The sequence below is a fragment of the Dendronephthya gigantea genome, unplaced genomic scaffold (genome assembly GCF_004324835.1).
Source record: "Dendronephthya gigantea isolate DGI-Jeju-01 unplaced genomic scaffold, DenGig_1.0 000036F, whole genome shotgun sequence".
In the NCBI taxonomy this organism is placed as follows: Eukaryota; Metazoa; Cnidaria; class Anthozoa; order Malacalcyonacea; family Nephtheidae; genus Dendronephthya; species Dendronephthya gigantea.
The window spans coordinates 902035-920097 of record NW_021163046.1 but is presented as its reverse complement, the minus strand read 5'-3'; the positions used below and the strand labels follow the sequence as shown (position 1 = coordinate 920097).

General features: G+C 38.2%; 3 protein-coding genes across 3 annotated transcripts; 2 read left to right on the top strand and 1 right to left on the bottom strand.

Annotated features, from left to right (window-relative positions):
* Positions 1–1427: 1427 nt before the first annotated feature.
* Positions 1428–5100, top strand: LOC114525994 (N-acetyl-D-glucosamine kinase-like). The gene is made up of 10 exons (XM_028547472.1): positions 1428–1575; positions 1820–1904; positions 2189–2287; positions 2740–2881; positions 3478–3588; positions 3709–3821; positions 3903–3990; positions 4128–4228; positions 4415–4493; positions 4656–5100. The coding sequence occupies exons 1-10, from the start codon at positions 1535–1537 to the stop codon at positions 4856–4858; spliced, it is 1062 nt and encodes a 353-aa protein (XP_028403273.1). The 5' UTR covers positions 1428–1534; the 3' UTR covers positions 4859–5100.
* A 335-nt stretch (positions 5101–5435) lies between these two features.
* LOC114525935 (actin-binding LIM protein 1-like) lies at positions 5436–14761 on the top strand. The gene is made up of 16 exons (XM_028547395.1): positions 5436–5546; positions 5718–5819; positions 7744–7927; positions 8256–8359; positions 8867–8993; positions 9124–9217; positions 9411–9498; positions 9685–10274; positions 10590–10641; positions 11730–11795; positions 12116–12237; positions 12338–12386; positions 12714–12757; positions 12844–12972; positions 13974–14045; positions 14136–14761. Exons 1-16 carry the CDS (start codon positions 5543–5545, stop codon positions 14247–14249), a joined length of 1941 nt encoding a protein of 646 aa, XP_028403196.1. The 5' UTR covers positions 5436–5542; the 3' UTR covers positions 14250–14761.
* Positions 14762–14849: 88 nt separating this feature from the next.
* Positions 14850–17953, bottom strand: LOC114525936 (protein FAM45A-like). The gene is made up of 9 exons (XM_028547396.1): positions 17635–17953; positions 17045–17250; positions 16886–16918; positions 16466–16661; positions 16211–16322; positions 15903–16075; positions 15645–15683; positions 15450–15544; positions 14850–15100 (listed from the first exon to the last, which is right to left on the bottom strand). Exons 1-9 carry the CDS (start codon positions 17714–17716, stop codon positions 14930–14932), a joined length of 1107 nt encoding a protein of 368 aa, XP_028403197.1. The 5' UTR covers positions 17717–17953; the 3' UTR covers positions 14850–14929.
* Positions 17954–18063: the final 110 nt, after the last annotated feature.

The window sequence follows — 18063 nt, the reverse complement described above, 5'->3', positions numbered from 1 at the left end:
TCTTCGAAAACGTTAAAATGAGGAATAGAAATCGTGGAATTTATTTTATGTTGCCTTATATAAAGTAATTATGACAGAAAGAGTCTATGCGATGACTGGCGTGAACCCCCCCCCCCCATACGAGATAACCTCACCCTTTACACGCAGGCAGCCGAGTCGTGTGAAGTGGCGGGAAAGGCCTAGGACTAGTTGTCAAATAAGAACCATTTCTTGGTTAAAACAACTAAAAATAACAGTTGAAATAATAAATATGCTTCATTTTGGTCAAAATGTATGACAAAGCTATAGTTCTTAAAACTAGACACATAAGCTAAAAATTTCCATTAGTTTCATAAAGAATAACAAAAGGTTATAATCAATATGCTGCAGAATGCATTTCTATTTCAATACAGTTCCAAGTGTGATTTGGCTAAAATACAAGCCCGATATCACTTAGAGTTTTACTGCGAACGATTTTTGAAATCAACTATTGAATCAGTGAGACATCATTGCATAGACTCTTTGACTAAGAGTGTTTGTAGAAGTAATTTTGTATTATTAATTATATTTATTTGAGACGGAGCGGCACACAATTTGCTCGCTTTGAACTGATGCTTTGAGAAATGGCTGGACCATTTTTGTAACTGATCATCCCTAATGCATTGTAATGTAAGCATTCGTCGTATAAAGTGGTATATTTGTTTATGTGGTTGGTTATGCTAGATGTATTAATTACTTTAATAAAAGGTAAACGAAGATATCGATTGAGATCGCATTGAAAACCTGCATGTGATGGTAATCCGGCGTGCTTTATGAACAGTCTTACTTTTTGCTGGGGTTAGTTGTACGAACGCTAGATAGCACCTATCCACAGGATAGTGATCTTTTCAACCATTTCAAACAAGCTTTAAAGGCAATGGAATTACAGGTTTGGAGGTAACGGTTTTGAAGGAGTAACTGCTAATTAAAAATGCTTTAATCTAGGTTATACGGAGCAGAAAGCAATCTTTGAATGTCAAACTCTTGATAACTCAATAACTCACAATCTTTCCAAAATTTAAACCAGCATGGTCAACGTGATAGTTTCTGAAGGTTTGTTTGAGGATTCTGATGTTGATAATTCTAACTTCTAAGCATTCATTCCACGATACGATATGAGCCCGACCCCCCCCCCTAGTTGTGTGTTTGCACCTTACCCCCTAGCCTCCCCACCCCTCCCTTCCCTCCTGGCATTGACCAAAAACCCTGGCTCGTGTGAAAAGTGCGGATTTTCGCGCGCGGAGCGGATTTCATTTAAAACGAGTTCACACCTTTACGACACGGACACATGTTTTTTGCTAACATGAAGTACCGCAAAGGAAGCAATGTGGTTTTGGAGTTACCTTTACGACACGGACACATGTTTTTTGCTAACATGAAGTACCGGTGAGAGAGCAATGTGGTTTATATATGTTTTATTATGAGATCAAAAGTCACGAGATCCTGGAAAGGCGTTCAAAATAACTTCGTGATTTTATAGTTTGTGGATATTTTACATCTTCTGTCTTGAAACATCATGGCAAGTGGCGATGTGAAGTATTTTGGAGGAATTGAAGGGTTTGTCGTTCTCTTTATTTATAATTTGTTACATTTATGCTAATACTACCTGGTATTGTATATTTAAACACCCATATGACCATATCAAGTGTAATTTTGACTCATACATAGCACCTATCTCACATGATCTTTCCTAGATAATGCACATTGCATTCTCTGTAGTTCTATCTTATGGCAGATGATTTTATCCTCAAAAGTCAGCCCAGAACTCCCCAATTTTACAATCAGCTTTCTCAATCCTTAGTGGTGGCTCATGTTCCAATATGGTTCTGCTCAATACTGATGGGGAAGTCATTGGCAGCAGTGAAGGTTTAGGTACAAATCATTGGGTAAGTGGAGGTATTAGTATACGCTAAATAGTTTATATACATGATTGTAGCAGATACCATGCTATCATCCTACCACACAAATGAAATGGTGATTGCAGACATGCAATTTCCTGTGATACAAATACAATGTATACCTTAAACATTTCACAGGCCACATTATTGCTTGGTGAAAGGTATCTGTGGATGCAGAGGCATCCATTGCTTAAAACCTGCTCTTGTATCAACATAAACTTAATGTTGGTTGCTTCAGATTACTGCAATTTACTTTTAATTGTTCTGTATAGTTGATTGGCATTGACGAATGTGCGAAGAGAGTGAATGATTTGGTTGTCAAGGCCAAGGAGATGGCGGGCATTCCTGTTAATACGCCATTGACTTCACTGGTATGATATGAGTTGATCCTTACATTGTTATAGATTATTATATCATTTGTCTTAGCTAAGTGCTCTGATCTTAAATTCACTGGAGGTACATGCTCTTCCTGTAGAATCATCTCGTTTTAGCAGAATAACATATCGAAGTACAATGTGCACATCTGAATGCATTGCAAGTTAATGTGTTACGGCGATTCTCCATTACCTCCACTCCGCCCACGCGGGCGAAGCACGTTTTTTTTTTCAGGCCCGTCACGGTCGCATGGGCAGATTTTCAAAGGCAGCTTCACTTGCGTGGGTGAAGTGGATGGTAATGGAGAATCACCTTTAGCCAGTGGCATTGACAGCTTGCTAACTTATTAGTCATGACTCATGATGAGATTTTAATACTGCTTGTTTATCAAACAATGTTTAGTCCCCAAAGCAATATTAATAGCTTTTTTCCTCCATATCTTGTACAGGGACTAAGCCTGAGTGGTGGTGAACACCCTGATTTTAAAAAACAAATGTCGGATACAATGAATAGTAAATATCCTGACTGCAGTAAAAGTTACCACACTTGCACAGATACATTTGGGTCAATAGCAACTGCATCAGCATCAGGTGCGAATAATATAATACAAGTGCCCAGTACATTTCTATAATCATCTCTCTTATACCGTCACTTGTCTGTTATATCATCTCTTTAATACGGACACCCTCTAATACGGACACCTCTCTAATATAGACACCTCTCTAATACAGACACCTCTCTAATACAGACACCTCTCTAATACAGACACCTCTCTAATACAGACATCTCTCTAATACAGACACCTCTCTAATACAGACATCTCTCTAATACAGACACCTCTCTAATACAGACACCTCTCTAATACATGCCCCTCTCTAATACAGACACCTCTCTAATACAGACACCTCTTTAATATAGACACCTCTCTAACACAGACACCTCTCTAATGCAGACACCTCTCTAATAAAGGCACCCCTCTAATACAGACACCTCTCTAATACAGACACCTCTCTAATACAGGCACCTCTCTAATTCAGACATCTCTCTAATACAGACACCTCTCTAATACAGACACCTCTCTAATACAGACACCTCTCTAATGTAGCCACCTCTCTAATACAGGCAGGTCTCTCTAATAAACACCTCATTAATACAAACACCTCTCATAAAAATATGACTTCACTAGGTGGCATAGTCTTAATATCAGGAACAGGCTCAAACTGCCAGTTAGTCAATCCAAATGGTGATGTCCATGGCTGTGGTGGATGGGGACACATGCTGGGCGATGAGGGATCAGGTGAGTTGATAAGGGTCTTTTTGGGTTAGGTGAACCAGTGAATACTAGATTTAATCTAGCTGATCATTAAAGTGTAAATTTTACTGCATCTCTGATCTTTTTATAATTCTTGATGACTAGGTTATTGGATAAGTCATATGGCTATGAAAACTGTTTATGATGATGCAGACGGAATGGTCCAATCACCTCACGACGTTCAATTTGTTAAAGACGAGATGTACAACTATTTTAATGTATGGGAAATATTTGAATGTTCAATAACAATTGTGAATTGAGCTGGCATAGTAAATTTTGGTTTATTTTTACTTTTATAGTTAGAAAAACCATTTGATATTTTGGAGCCTTTGTATAGAAATTTCGACAAAGGGAAAGTAGCTCATTTTACAACGACTCTCGCAAAAGGTTTGGCCCGAACCTACCTTCTTGAACTGTTGTAGTTGATGCCATTGATAATACATTCCACCTGCAATTGCAGGCCCATTATTTTCAATCCTGCAAGCGATTATGATCCAATGAATCTTGTATTTCTTTAATACCAGGGGCGATTGAAAAGGGCGACCCTTTGTGTAGATATCTATTTAAAGAAGCCGGTGTACGTCTGGGGCATCACGTGAATGCCCTGGAGACGAAAGTTGACGAGGTATGTAAAATTATAAGCCGACTTTTCACTTCCCAGTTCGCAGAATATAAAGCCAGTTATGCTGAAAATCCCTATTGATCTCAAAGACTGTGCATCTGCACACAGATATAAAAAGTTTTGTGCACAGTCTCGGAGTCTAGGCAGAGAAAGTTATAAGTATTTATCTTTTTCAATTACTTCTTGAAGCAATTGGCAAAATCCGAGGATGGTTTAAAAGTCATGTGTGTTGGTTCCGTTTTTAAAAGTTGGGAAATATTGGAAGCAGGTGAACGCAATATTGCCATACCGTATCCGTTCATATCATATAACTTTTACCAGTAAATTATTGGCTTATTTAACCAAATATTTTGTCGTTTTTGATGATTGATTTTGCGATATTAAAAAGCCAAATCGTCGAATCACTGTGGAGTATATTTTTGTTTGGTAGGTTTTGTGGAAGGTCTTAAGAGAGGTCACGATAGACGCCCACCACCATACAAGTCATTAGTCTTACTTCGCCCCAAAGTTCAAAGCAGTATTGGTGCCGCCATCTTGGGAGCGAAAGCAATTGGCGAGAGATTTCCCGTCGACTACAGCAAAAACACAGAAAGTTTTTTCACTTTTACACCGGAATGTTGTAACAACGCATAAAAGCGTTCTGCGTTTTCGCAGAAGTAGTTTTGAACAAGAATAGGATTGATCCTACTGTCGGCTTCATGCTCATTGGTCATGAGAAGAATAGCTTGACCTTGGAATTATTGCTGAAAGAGCGATCTTTTCTCAGTTTTCTGCGCCATTTTTTCGTGTTTTTTTACAAAAGTTGTGATTAAGAATATGTACAATAATTGAACAATAATCCACCAAATAAGAGCTTTGAATACAGTCGTTAATGACTATGATATAATTTATTTTAAATTTCATTTAAATAGATGAATTAAATTAAAAGTAAAACTCTCATCATCTCCCAATTGATCTCGTTTGTGGTTCAAATTTTCATTAAAATTTCTCTTCAAAATTTGCTCGGATCAAGAGTTGATGAAAATAGCAAAGTCTCGCGTTTTCATGTGACTTTACTCCAGTCTGTGATTTCCTTTTTTAAGGTTAGAAATCGCTCTCGTTGACCAATCACATGCGACATTTATCACTCAAATCTATGACTGCATTGCGCAAAATTTGCATATCATCCGCGTTTGTTGACAGGGAGATCTGGCACTAGCTGCTTCGGCAATGTTTAATCATTGAGGAATTTATTTCGAGTGTTTTCAAATACTTTCGGTTTACTCTTGTTTTACTGCTTGATTTACTAAGATTGCACCGTATTTTGTCGATACAAGCATGGGTAAGCATCGTACATTTATTTCAAAGGCTTTTATAATGCTTTTACGAAAATCTACCTGCAAGAAGCGTTATTTTGTGGGGCTCTAATTGTTGTGTTTACATTGTGTATGTTTCCCCCAACGGACGCTAAACCTCGGCTATTTTTAAACAATTTCTTCGCTTTTCTCTGCAGGAACCGAACGGATAACTTGTGGAAAGTGTCACAGAAAGTGTAGCGGACAGGTTCTGAGCGTTGGCGATACGTATTTCCATCATTATTGCTTTACTTGTCAAAGTAAGACTGACTCTAAACTTAATGTAGTCTAGTATCATTTGCGGTTATAAAATATCGCTTGTTTAAAAGCCAACCGCACGACAATTCAGTGTGCTAAATTTGCTAAAAGTCTGCTTCAGTACTCCACCGAAAACCCTTATATCGAATGCTAAAATAAAACTCGTCCTCGGGACAATGAATAAAGTCTATTTTTGTAAGACAACAACTAAGTATTCAGGCTTTCGGCATTATTAAATTATGATTTGATTTAAAACGAGTCTGCCTTGATTAGAAATCTATAATTGTATTGAACATCTTACAGCAGTATGTGTCATAGCTCGAATATATGTAATATACAATTGAAAGGCGTTTTGGGATGTTTTTAAACTGTTGTTTTAGAGACGTTTTGAAGTGGACGGAACCTAGTAACATTGCACTTGTTTCAATTTGTTCAGTGTTCACTCAAGCGCAAAACGGTACAACAATAACAAGGTTACATTGTTTAAATATTTTGCTAAAAGGTGGATAAAAAGTGTCGAAAGATATGCTCTGCAAGTTCAAAATTATGTGTTCCCATCATTGTTAGTATAGAGTTTTACAAACAAATCGTTTAAAATAAAGAATATTAAAAAGCAATTTGTCTCTTGGGAATTCGCGATGCGCCTTTTGATTGGCCGAAGGACATTCGAATTGCTCATTAGAATTTTTTTGAATTCGAACGCTTCCATATATGGGCGTTCTACTAACATGCTAATAAATTTCAATATTATTTAAATTTGAAATCCCAGACAAGCCTGTGTGGACAGCTGGTTAGTCTTAATGTGCAGACAAACAGATCTTTAACCTGTTTCTAAGCCAACTAGTGCTGTCTGTTTTGCATGTAAAAATGTGAAAATATTTACTATGAAAATATACCATGTTTATAACCTCTTAAAAACACTAGCAGAAAATACTGAACTGCTCATACATGATATGATTTGAAATATCTAACAAACGTTTTTATCGCTATTTTGTTAGAGGAAAGGAGTGGTATTATCTAAGTCTGCTTGTGTAGCTATTGTAAACATATTTGCATGTCTTAATTCAGACAAATTTTCAAATAATAGGTAGATTTATTATTGTGAGAAAATAATCAATATTGGACTCCTCTAGGTTCTGTTCCAACATGCCCCGTTGTTGTTTCTGTAGTTTAGCTGACTTATAGCTGAAGTCGTGATTAATTGATTGTTGGATTTTTATAACAAGGTTTGCATCTCATGATCAAAGAGTTCATATGTTGTAATCTGGTCGTGTAAATATTGTGAAATTTGAATACAAAATAATGAGCAAAAATATTTCACCCACTTGCTCTTAAAATCACATGTCATTTGCTATAGCGTCAATCATAGACTGAGGCTTATTTGGAAGTTGGACAATCAAATTTTAAATAAACACAAGTAATTGCACTGATGAAGGCCTGTGTTAAAAGACTGAAAGCTTTAAATACTTACGTGGTGTACTTGTAGGGAAATTTACTTATATTACTGATGTCAATCTTTAGCAGTGTGTATTTGTGTAATATATATATTTATTATATGGCTTTTCAAGATCCTCTATTCTAATTCGTTAACGAGCGGTCCGTAAAAACCCATATCCAGACAGTGGTCTGTATATTCCTTATCTGGATCAGTATCCCGGATGTCTCATGCAAATTCAGCCATATAATAAACAGATTATTTACATCCCTTGTTCAATCTGTACTGTGAAATACCAGACCGAGGTTTTTTGCATGCATACATATTTCACAGTACAGACCTCACACTCGGTCAATAATCAGTTCATATATACCCAATGCAATGATTTATTTGCTCAATATTGCCTGGCAATTTAACTCAAATATAATTGGGTCTGCCAGTTGATGTTTTTAGCCTTGGCACCAACAACTTTATCCTTAATTTTGTTGCAGAATGTGGGAATGAGTTGGGAGAAGATGCATTTTACAACAAGGATGGGGCATATTATTGTGCCAAAGACTACCTCGACCATTTTGGTGAACAATGCTTCAAATGTCATGAATTTCTCGAAGGGGAAGTCATCAGTGCCTTAGGAAACACCTTTCATTTGGATTGTTTTTCCTGTGCACACTGCAAGTTAGTTTTGAATTCCCAACATTTACAGCAAACAGCTAAATTTAATCCATGTGAACTCTGTGCCTGTGTCTGTATTTGAAAAGTACAGTATAACAGTATAACAAGGCAGGCAGTTGTTGTACGGCATTTGATTCTGAACTTCATATAATTTGAATACATGCCTTTTTACTAAACGTTGGGGGGGGGGGGTGGAGAAACAACTCCGAATAAACTGTCATTGTTGTTAATAAAGCAATACAGGGTTCTTTGGTATGGTAGAAGTCAGTTTTTTTACTTCTACCATGTGTATTTCCCTGCACCCCCATGATGAGGTATTTTTCTCCTGTAGGAAATTCTTCCCACCGGGTGAAACTGTCATCTTCGATGGCCGAGACTACGTTTGTGAAGACTGTGATTATGGGACCGATCCGTCGTCACGACAGCCGATGCACAGTAGGTTCACCTCGTATTTGTCTTTTACTTGGCAAAAAAATAATCAAAACAAGAAACGATGAAGTCATGAACGTTTGCCTAGAAGAAAAAATCCATCCAAAAACCATAAGATAAACAATAAAAGGAGTGAAAAAGACAATACCCCAAAGGGTAACATCATGTTAACCCAAGGCCAAGATTTGAACTTTAAAATCTAGACGATATGTTTCGATTTTGACCTGAAGGTCATTGTCAAAAATAGGTCATTTAGGGTTTAACAAAGATTTTGAAATAGGATGAAAAGATCACCGTAAACTTATCGCCTCAAATATTGATTGAAAATATCTTGTTCTTTGTAGCACAATTGTTCTCGGATACATTCTGTTGCAATCTAGTCCCTCAAAATCCCACTATAACATGTCTACAAGACCGATTCTAAGTTGATTTGCATATTTCGCGCAATCTTGCATAATCTGCACGTTGCTTGTGCAATTTCCCTGATTAAGACAGTGACAATATTTTCGACAGAATGTGCCGGGTGCCACAAGGATATCGAACATGGTCAGGCTTTGATGGCGTTGGACCAACACTGGCACCCGAATTGCTTCACCTGTCAGAAATGCGGGATCGTTCTTCATGGGGAATACATGGGAAAGTAAGTGACATACAGGGTAACATGTTGAGCGCATTGAGCTCTAATGCAACTGGATTGATATGCCCATATTTGTCCGAAACCGAATAGTTTTTTGAGTTTTAAACTGAAATGCTTCTGTTTGTTTCGGAAGGGACGGGTATGCATTTTGTGAGAAAGATTATCAGACCGAATTTGGGGTCACCTGCGCTGGCTGCCAAGGTTACATCACTGGTAAAGTGTTACAGGTAATTATGTAATATAATAATTTCTTATCAATTCAATCTTTTTGATCTACCGAACTACTGAATTTAGGAGGGTTCTCTAAGTTAAGGCCATGTCAACAAGTGGAGAGGGGAACGCGTGTGGGGGAGGGCTTTGGGGAGAGGGAGTGAAGAGCTTAGGTAAGGGATCAAACATAATTATCTGTTTTTTATCAAGGCGGGGGATAAGCATTATCACCCACAATGCTCTCGTTGTGCAAAGTGTGGCCAAATGTTTGGCGAAGGGGAGGAGATGTATCTACAAGGTTTGTTTGCAGTTAATAAATACGGAGGAAATGGAAGAACAATCTTGTGACAAGTGGCGATGAAGTGTTATGCCTGTGGCACGTGATTTTACCATTTGTTGCACGTGTTTTTGTCATTTGTTGCACGTGATTTTACAATTTGTTGCACGTGATCTTACCATTTGTTGCACGTGATTTTGTCATTAGGTTCCGAGATCTGGCATCCGGAATGCAGCGAGATGGTGCGGGAAATGGAAAGGGCGGAGAAGGAACGCCAAGAGTTGGAACAGCGGGATGCGGAGCGCAGGGAGATGGAAGAAGAAACAAGAAGACGGGAGGATGAGCAGCGGGAAGCGGAAAGACAAGAGCTGGATAGAAGAGAAGCAGAGCGTCGGGATGCGGATAGACGGGATGCCGAACGACGGGAAGCTGAAAGACGAGAAGCAGAAATGAGGGAGGCGGAACGCCGCGATGCTGAACGCCGAGATGCGGAACGCAGGGAGGCCGAGCGCAGGGATGCGGAACTCCGCGAGGCGGAACGTTTGGAAGCAGAGCATCGCGAGGCAGAGCAGAGGGAACGAGAGAAGAGAGAAAGGGAGATTGAGAACGAGCGCCGCGAAGCTGAGAGACGAGAGATGGAACAAAGAGAGATCGAAAGACGAGACCGCGAGAGAAGAGAGATTGAGTATAGAGAATCACAACGAAGGGATGCGGAACGACGCGATGCGGAACGACGCGATGCGGAACGACGCGAAGCCGAACGGCGCGATGCCGAACGACGCGATGCTGATAGAAAGGTTAGTACATATTAATCACTTGTTTTTTACGAGTAGATTTAACTGAAGTTTAATACTTACATCGGTTGAACCGAGTAGAACAGAACTAACGTGAAATGACATGACTGAATCTGAGCTCAAGTTAACTGAACTGCAGTAAGCTAAGTTCATACTAAGTTGAAGTAGGCTGAATTGAACTGAAGTGAGCTGAACTGACCTGAACCGAACTAAACTAAGCTGAGTATAACTGGACTGAGATAAGATGTGCTGAACTGAACTGGTCTATAAACTGGATTGTTGTGTACAATTTCTGTGAAACTTCTAATTTAATTGCAGAGAGATTTTTACCATCAAGGCAACTATGGTCAGCAAGGCGATGCAAATATCGGTGAGTTTTAAAATATGTCCCAAACATATGTATTAATATCTCACCCATATCATCTACCTTTTCAACAATTGTGATATCCCGTGCTCCTTGGTCTAACATTAGCAATGTAACATGTTTTTAAGATGACAATAGCTTGAATTCTGATATTATTACAAAGACACAATACCACTACATTCCAACGATGTCTCACGTAGGCATTGAATATCTGGTCATTTAAAAAATGTGTAGAAAGTCCGAAAATTTACATCGTTACGAAGCGTATAGAATCCTTTGTTTTCATTCGGTCTTACGATAAAGAATCCTCAGCGCGTGGGGGTACGCTTGTGGTGTTCTTAACGCTGTTGATGTTGTATTAAAAGTGTTTGTACAAGGATTACGTTTCGAGATACTCTCTGCATACCAAGACTGCGTTGACAGGCTGCGATGTCGTCGCTCTGTACACATGACTGACATGATATACTTTGGTGGTTTGTTTTGAGTAATGGCGAGAAAGAAAGTCTGTGTAACCGCATTCATCGTTCATGTCTATGGTAATGTATCGAACTTGTGTTATTTCTGTTGTGCAAAGAAACTTTCCAGGAGTCTTTTAGGGAAAAACGTATACTCGAATACGGCAGGTTCTGTTTGCGTGTGTATCTAGGATATATTATGGTGATTATTATCTTGGAAACATCTTTTTTTTTCCTACTAACGATTTTTCATCACTGTCTTCGGGATTTCTCTTTCGCATTTGCAAAGGCAAGCGTCTTTATCTCTCCGCTTGTTGCTTCGCATCTCGCTGTGGGTTCGTGATTCGTCTGTGAAAACAGTCTCTCAATGCTCTACTTGAAAAGTCTTCCGACTCTCTTCCGGCACAACGGTGTCTTTTCACAGGAAATCCCGATGAATGGGTTTTTGTAAGCCGAAGCTATTCTGTTTAAGACACGAGTCATACGGCGAAAGTCAGAAGTGTCTTTGAAAAGCGACTGGATTACACTATTCTGTCGAAATTCAGCTGAGTTTTTAGCAAAAAACTTCTCAGTTGCAAACAAATGTGATTTTATCGCACAACGTTATTACCTTTACTGATAAGATTTGTCGTTGTTTAGGTCGTATGCCATCACCAGATTTTGACGATTTACCCCCTCCGCCAAGACCAGATGAATTACCCAAAGGTTTGTGCTACATTTTATGAACTTTGGATTACCAAACACGCTTCTGCAAACGATCGTGTTCTTCCTGACAGGAGAACGCAAAACAATATCCTGAAAATTAACGAGGCATCCAGTGAAATCTAACGTTAGAAGAATGCAGTAATTTTCATTGCCAGAAATTTGCAAATTTTTAAAGACAATATTTTCCTGACACCAAAATATTTCTCAACCAACCAAGACAAGTTCACTCATTTGCGTATCCATGCCCGTACCGAGATGTATGATTTTTCCAAGATGAAAACATTAGTAATGATTGAAAGTTTCTATGGACTCATTCCTAGGTCCTCCAGCTCCGCCAACCAGAACTGATAGCCGCGCGAAGGACTGGAAAGCACGCTATGGCTCGTTGCCTAGGAGTGGGTCTGGGTCTATAAATGGTGACGCACCTGAAGTCCAAATGAGGGTAGGTCGATGGGACTGATTCATTCGGAGTTACTCGGTACAACTTTTGCATATTAGATAGTATTATAGTTTGTGTTATTCTTTTCAATTTCAAATTTCAGAATGGTCCGTCTCGACCAAGACCTTATTCTTATCACGAGTCTAGTTACAGTAAGTGTTTATTCTTTTTTTCTAGGACTGCAATAGTCTGACAGAGTGTCCAAGTGTAGATAGTTACTGATTTGCAATGTTTTATTCACTTTCAACCTTCCTCGGTGTCAGTTGATCATTGCAGTACTGCTAGTCTGACCGAGTGCTGACTATTGCTACTAATACTAGCCTGACTGGTCTAGTACTTACTGCTTTGCAATCTTTTATTCAGTCTTTCACTTTCAACCTCCTGACTTATAAGTTGCTACTTACGCTCACCTCATTCGTCTATGTTTAGTACTTAGCTAATGCTGTCAATAAAATGTTCATCTTTCCTCATTTTTACAGATGATTACGAAGAAACGACTCAGACAACAACAGTGTCATCCCCGGTAGGACTATCGTAATTTAAACCATTTGTTTAGCGGTCTTAATTAGGTCGTGGACTGACTTCTTTTTCTCCGTATAATGGCGCTAGGGTGGGGATCAAAAGTACAAAACAAGCGTCCAGTTAAAGATTGGTAAGAGCACAGATGACAGTTCAATTGGTAGAACAACGACCAGAACCTCGTCTTCATCTGCGAAATCTCCACCAGCAGAAGCCAAGGTTTGTAAAATCTGCCTTTTAACTTTTGCCTTGCGCTAGTTCTCATGGTCGTGCATTTAGCTACTATATAGAGACCAGTGGTCAAGAGGGAGCACACGTGGTTTTTAAGGTGGAATTTTCCTTCGCGAACCCGCCGCGTCCCCCCAAGATTTTTACTCTTCTTAGCCACTGACTTCTACATTTAAGAAATAGAAAACATTTTCCGTGTTTCTATACAGTTATAGAAACACGCGTGGGAGTTTGGGAGAACGAGAAATAATCAGTGGGAAAACGAGCCCGTAGGGCGAGTTTTTCCACGTTATTTCGAGTTCTCCCAAACTCCCACAAGTGTTTCTATAACTGTATAGAAACACAGGAAAAAATGTTTTCTATTTCTTTTATAATATAACTCAATAAAAAGATTTTGTACAAATATTATGATTCGATTCAATTACAAATTCTCATTACATCGCTTCGCTTGTCAAGTTCGGCGGGAAAATTCCCGTGTTTCAATACAGTTATAAAAACACGCTTCTCGACCAATCAGCACGCGCGTACTATAAATGTTATATTATAAAGTAACTTGATGGGAATATGGCCATGAAAATTTATCACTAGTTGTCGTTCCAGTTGTGTTATATATACACGGCCAAAAATTGATCAGGTTGTCACATCAGGAGTGAACAATGTTGTGCTGCACCCTGTGAACAGTATTGTTAACAATGTTGTTGAAGCTTGTTGAATCATCAATGTTGATGCAATGTTGTTGTAACAAGTTGCAACAACATTGATGATTCAACAAGCCTCAACAACATTGTTAACAATACTGTTCACAGAGTGCAGCACAACATTGTGTCACTCCTGTTTTTAACAACTTGCATCAACATGATGATTTTTACGCGTGTAGGTCTATTTTTCGATCTCGCTTGAAGCGAAATACTTGGTGTTATCGAATTGTTCATGAATGAGTTAGGTGGTGTGTCCATTCTAGATTAACTTGCTTTTGCAAACTTTTGTCACAGATTTACCAATACAGAGAGCTCAAAGTTGACAATTATCGCTCACCAAGAGGCGTTGACAAGTCAAACTTGGAGGTATTTTTCGCTTCAATATTAATTACGCTGAATTTTACTGTTTTCGATGGATTGCAAACTTGAAATTGATTCCTATTTTCGCATTTTTAGAAACATCTGAGTGACGACGAATTCCGTGAAGTGTTCCGGATGACGCGAAACGAGTTCTACGAATTGCCGAAATGGAAGCAGATTGATCACAAAAAGAAGGCAAAACTGTTTTGATTTCGGGTCCCATTGTTTGCAAGTGTTGTTGTAGTATTTTAGTAAAGATTGATTCGTTGCTTGGCAGATGACGTCATATGCAGTTGATTCTACAGCTATTTCAATTAAGGTGTCACCACTCACAGCCGAAAATGTCGAGGTTAGCAATCTTCTATAATTTAAACAGTTTTATCTATTTTAAAAGATATCCCCGCATAAAATGCGTAATCTTAAATCTAAGGCCCGTTGACCTTATCTTCCCAGAGGTGTAAACCTTTCTGAGTTTGTGACTATTTTGTTAAAAGAAACATTGACCTAGGAATACTTTAGACGTGATTTACAAAGCCTTAGTTGAAATGGCTGTAGGCAGTGGAGACGAAACTATTTAGGCTTCCAAGTTATTAATAATGACAGTAGATAGATATTTGTTCACGATGCACCATTGTAGAATACTAAAGTATTTTGTTTTCCACTATATACTCTTGTGTAAACCAACCATATATAACTAGTATCACTGATGTATGCGTATAATAGATTATTCTAGTGCAGAAACTTGGGACTCCAATCTTCTTTCATACCCCAGAACTTTATCTCGGCGCAGGGGATTGGGGGCGAATTTAAGGGCCTTGGCAGACATTTAACCCAAACTTTGTTGCACAATTCATATATTTTCGAAAATTTAAGATAATCTTTTATATTTTCTACACCATCCCCTCAGCTGCAGCTAGATTATACAAGAAGTTCTCCATGGCTGATGTTAATTTTCGTTCTTTCAAAGTTTCCAGTTTTATGATTTGACGAGTATTGTCTTCATTCGCAACGGCGAGACCTTTGAGATTATTGATCAAGCTTTTAGTCTTCTCAGATAACTCCTGGTTAAGATTAAAAAAGCCTAAGTTTTAAGTTGAACTTTACGGGTGAAATATTATGTTTATAGTGTGTTCGCTATAGCCTATAGTCGTGAATGTTATATCATTGTGGATTGCCAAAACACAGTTTATTTTAGAAGACAAAATCCTGTTTATATCTTGGTAAAACGGCCGAAATCGAAAAAAGGAGAGAAGCAAACAAACATAAGAATTTTTGAATGCAAATTTCGCCTTTAGCTTATGATAAAATAGCGCTTGTGTTTTTCGTATGCAGAGCTTAACGAAGTCTTTTTTCCCGAAAATATATCTACGTAAACATCTACATTTCAAGTAATCACATGCTTACACTTACAGCGACTAACTGTCCATCGCTTTTGCCATCGTCTTTTGCATTATTCACCATAAACATCGCTATATCTTTGTGGACTTTACCCATTTGAAATGTTTCTAAAAGACACAAGAATCACATCACTCATGCATCAGTACTGTAGGACTGCATTAGCCATAGGCATGGTCAAATCAAATCAATGGTATATATTCTTCTCACCTTTCGCGTGAGGGGCAATGGAAACTTCGCCGTCAGAAACTATACAAAGGCAAACAAATATACTTATTGAATATTGTAAAGTTCCTTTCCCCAGTTTTTTTTCACTCAAGTTTATTTTTAAGAATATTTTTGCTCGAACGAAAGCTCTTGGATGAAAATTTGAAGAGTTTTGTAGTAAAATAAAACGACAGAAAAACTCTTAAATTTCCAGCTTTCCTCTGGCTTACAAAGCCAAGTAAACACGATTTAGTTACTCACTGTTTGCGAAGATATCGTAAAGTTCGTTGAGATTTTCCACGGATGCATCCGTAAAACCGGCGACATAATAGCTTGTCGAGGTCAAATTTTGAACATCTTCATCGTCGTTTGAATCGATCAATGGAAACAAAATATTCCAATTCTGACGATGCCAAACGAGCTGTGGAATTGCTCTTGAAGATACAAAATAGATTTAAAAACGTAATTCACACAAATTGAGAGCTAACTGATTATTTTTACTACATATTTTGGGCATTGTCTTTGAATTTTCTTCAAAAAAGGAGCACTAATAATTTTCAAACGTTTACCTTGTTATATTCAACAAAGTTTCAACGCGTGGACTATAAAACGCCACTTTCTTTTTGAGTAAAACTGCCGTGTATATGAGAATCGTTTCAACACCGAAAATATTGATCACATCTGAATCAAGATTAGAAATCAGGCCTAAGACTTTTTGTGCGAAAACTACAGCTCTGAGAGACATTTAGCTAAACTTGCTGTGGAGCAAAGATTTAACAAAGATTTTAAGATGTCTTTATGCCAAAGTTTGCAGAAAAATCTACCGTTAATGGAAGATGATAAGAAAGCTTTTTCAGGTACAAATTGATTGATATCAAATATTTCATCCTCAGCAGCTCCGAAAGAGCCTTTTGTAACAGCAGAGAGGTAATGTTGAAGAAGGTCCGTTGGGCTCCCTGTGTCCAAGTAACTCTGTTGAAATGATTGCCCCAGACCTTCGTATCTTTCTGGATTGAAGTCCTAGCGAAATTTTATGGTGAAATTTTCAATAACATGAGATTCCTAGTTAGGTTAAACTGTTAAAACATTGAGTATACAGCTGTTTATGTTGTATGTCTAGATCCTGTTTAAATCTTCTGTCAAAATTACTAAATTGGGAGCTATCCCCTGTCCATAAAACTGTAGTGAGATTTCAACGATTTCTGACAGGTGAAATTTTTCTAAAAAAAATATAAGTTCTGCACCTTCGCTACCAGAACAACAGTGAAATGGGTAACCTATATTAAAAAATATAAAATATTTTGTACAATTACTAACAATCTTCATGCTAGTAGAATATGTCAAAGATAAGGTCCCTGAGAATGGCAAAACATTCCAGCTCTCAAATAATAATTATAGATGACCTTTGGTAAGCTTGGTGCATCTCTGACACTTGTCGTCAATAGGTAATACCATAGTCTGTTATGCTGACCATACAGAAAAGGGACAATTGTCTCGTGGTCATTTTCACCCGACTTTAAACAACATTTTTTGGATATCAATGATTTGATTGCTGGATCGACAGCAGGGAATGACCAACTCCATAAAACATCATGATTTGTATCCTTTTCTAGAAATTCAGGCAAATTGGACAATCTTACCAACATTGTGCTCATGGGGTGGACCTGATGGCCAATACCCGGTATACCCCAAGACGCAAGAAAAATTGTCTGCCATTAGACAGAGTAAACCCCTAAAGTTGGCAGGCTTCGGTGTACTGCAAGCTGATGGTTTAACGAGAACGCTCGCGAATAGCTTTTTGAAGTAGACTCGAGTTGCAACTTGCGAACCCATCAATGACATTTCTAAACTTCCGGTATCGAAAACCCTTGTTTACAACAATCATACCGTCCAATCGCGATGATCATTCCCATCAAATCATTCTTCATAAATCATAATCTACATTGCAGTCCTCGTTTTCAACAATCGTTTAACATAATCATCGAAAACTCACCGATAATCGCGACGCATTTCAAATCAGAGGCAGCCATGTTTTGGATTTCGAAATATTTTGTTGTTTTTCGGGGATACTTCATGTTGGAATCGAACTTACGTTCCTGACCAATAGGAACGGCAGAATAGCTTCACGTGATCCAGTGTTTTGGAGGAATTTTCAAATTCAGGTTTTTTGTCCAAATCGCTTGAGATTTCAACAAAGTATTTCTGCTCTTTAAAACTTCCTTTTTACTTCCAGAACAGATTAATCAGACTTTACAATTGATGCTGAAGAGAAAGACACAGCGATGAGTGTTCAATAGTAAGAAATATTTGCGCATTTTTGTTGAGAATACATGATTTTGTAGTGTACAACATTCTGTATTTGACTATTTGTATGTATAAATGTACCACGCATTTCTGCATTTGTGTGTTTTGTGATCGATAT

What these genes read in the sequence shown, in the direction of transcription:
- LOC114525936 (XM_028547396.1), bottom strand. Translation starts at nt 17,716, where the DNA reads ATGAAGTATCCCCGAAAAACAACAAAATATTTCGAAATCCAAAACATG. An exon ending in ATGCACCAAGCTTACCAAAG is followed by an intron (nt 16,919 to 17,044) that starts GTCATCTATAAT and finishes TTTTTAATATAG; the next exon opens with GTTACCCATTTCACTGTTGT. An exon ending in CTTATCATCTTCCATTAACG is followed by an intron (nt 16,323 to 16,465) that starts GTAGATTTTTCT and finishes ATCTTGATTCAG; the next exon opens with ATGTGATCAATATTTTCGGT.
- LOC114525935 (XM_028547395.1), top strand. An exon ending in TTTTCCTGTGCACACTGCAA is followed by an intron (nt 7,928 to 8,255) that starts GTTAGTTTTGAA and finishes TTTCTCCTGTAG; the next exon opens with GAAATTCTTCCCACCGGGTG. An exon ending in TCACTGGTAAAGTGTTACAG is followed by an intron (nt 9,218 to 9,410) that starts GTAATTATGTAA and finishes TTTTTTATCAAG; the next exon opens with GCGGGGGATAAGCATTATCA.
- LOC114525994 (XM_028547472.1), top strand. Translation starts at nt 1,535, where the DNA reads ATGGCAAGTGGCGATGTGAAGTATTTTGGAGGAATTGAAGG. An exon ending in AGCAACTGCATCAGCATCAG is followed by an intron (nt 2,882 to 3,477) that starts GTGCGAATAATA and finishes TGACTTCACTAG; the next exon opens with GTGGCATAGTCTTAATATCA. An exon ending in TTGGGAAATATTGGAAGCAG is followed by an intron (nt 4,494 to 4,655) that starts GTGAACGCAATA and finishes TTTGTTTGGTAG; the next exon opens with GTTTTGTGGAAGGTCTTAAG.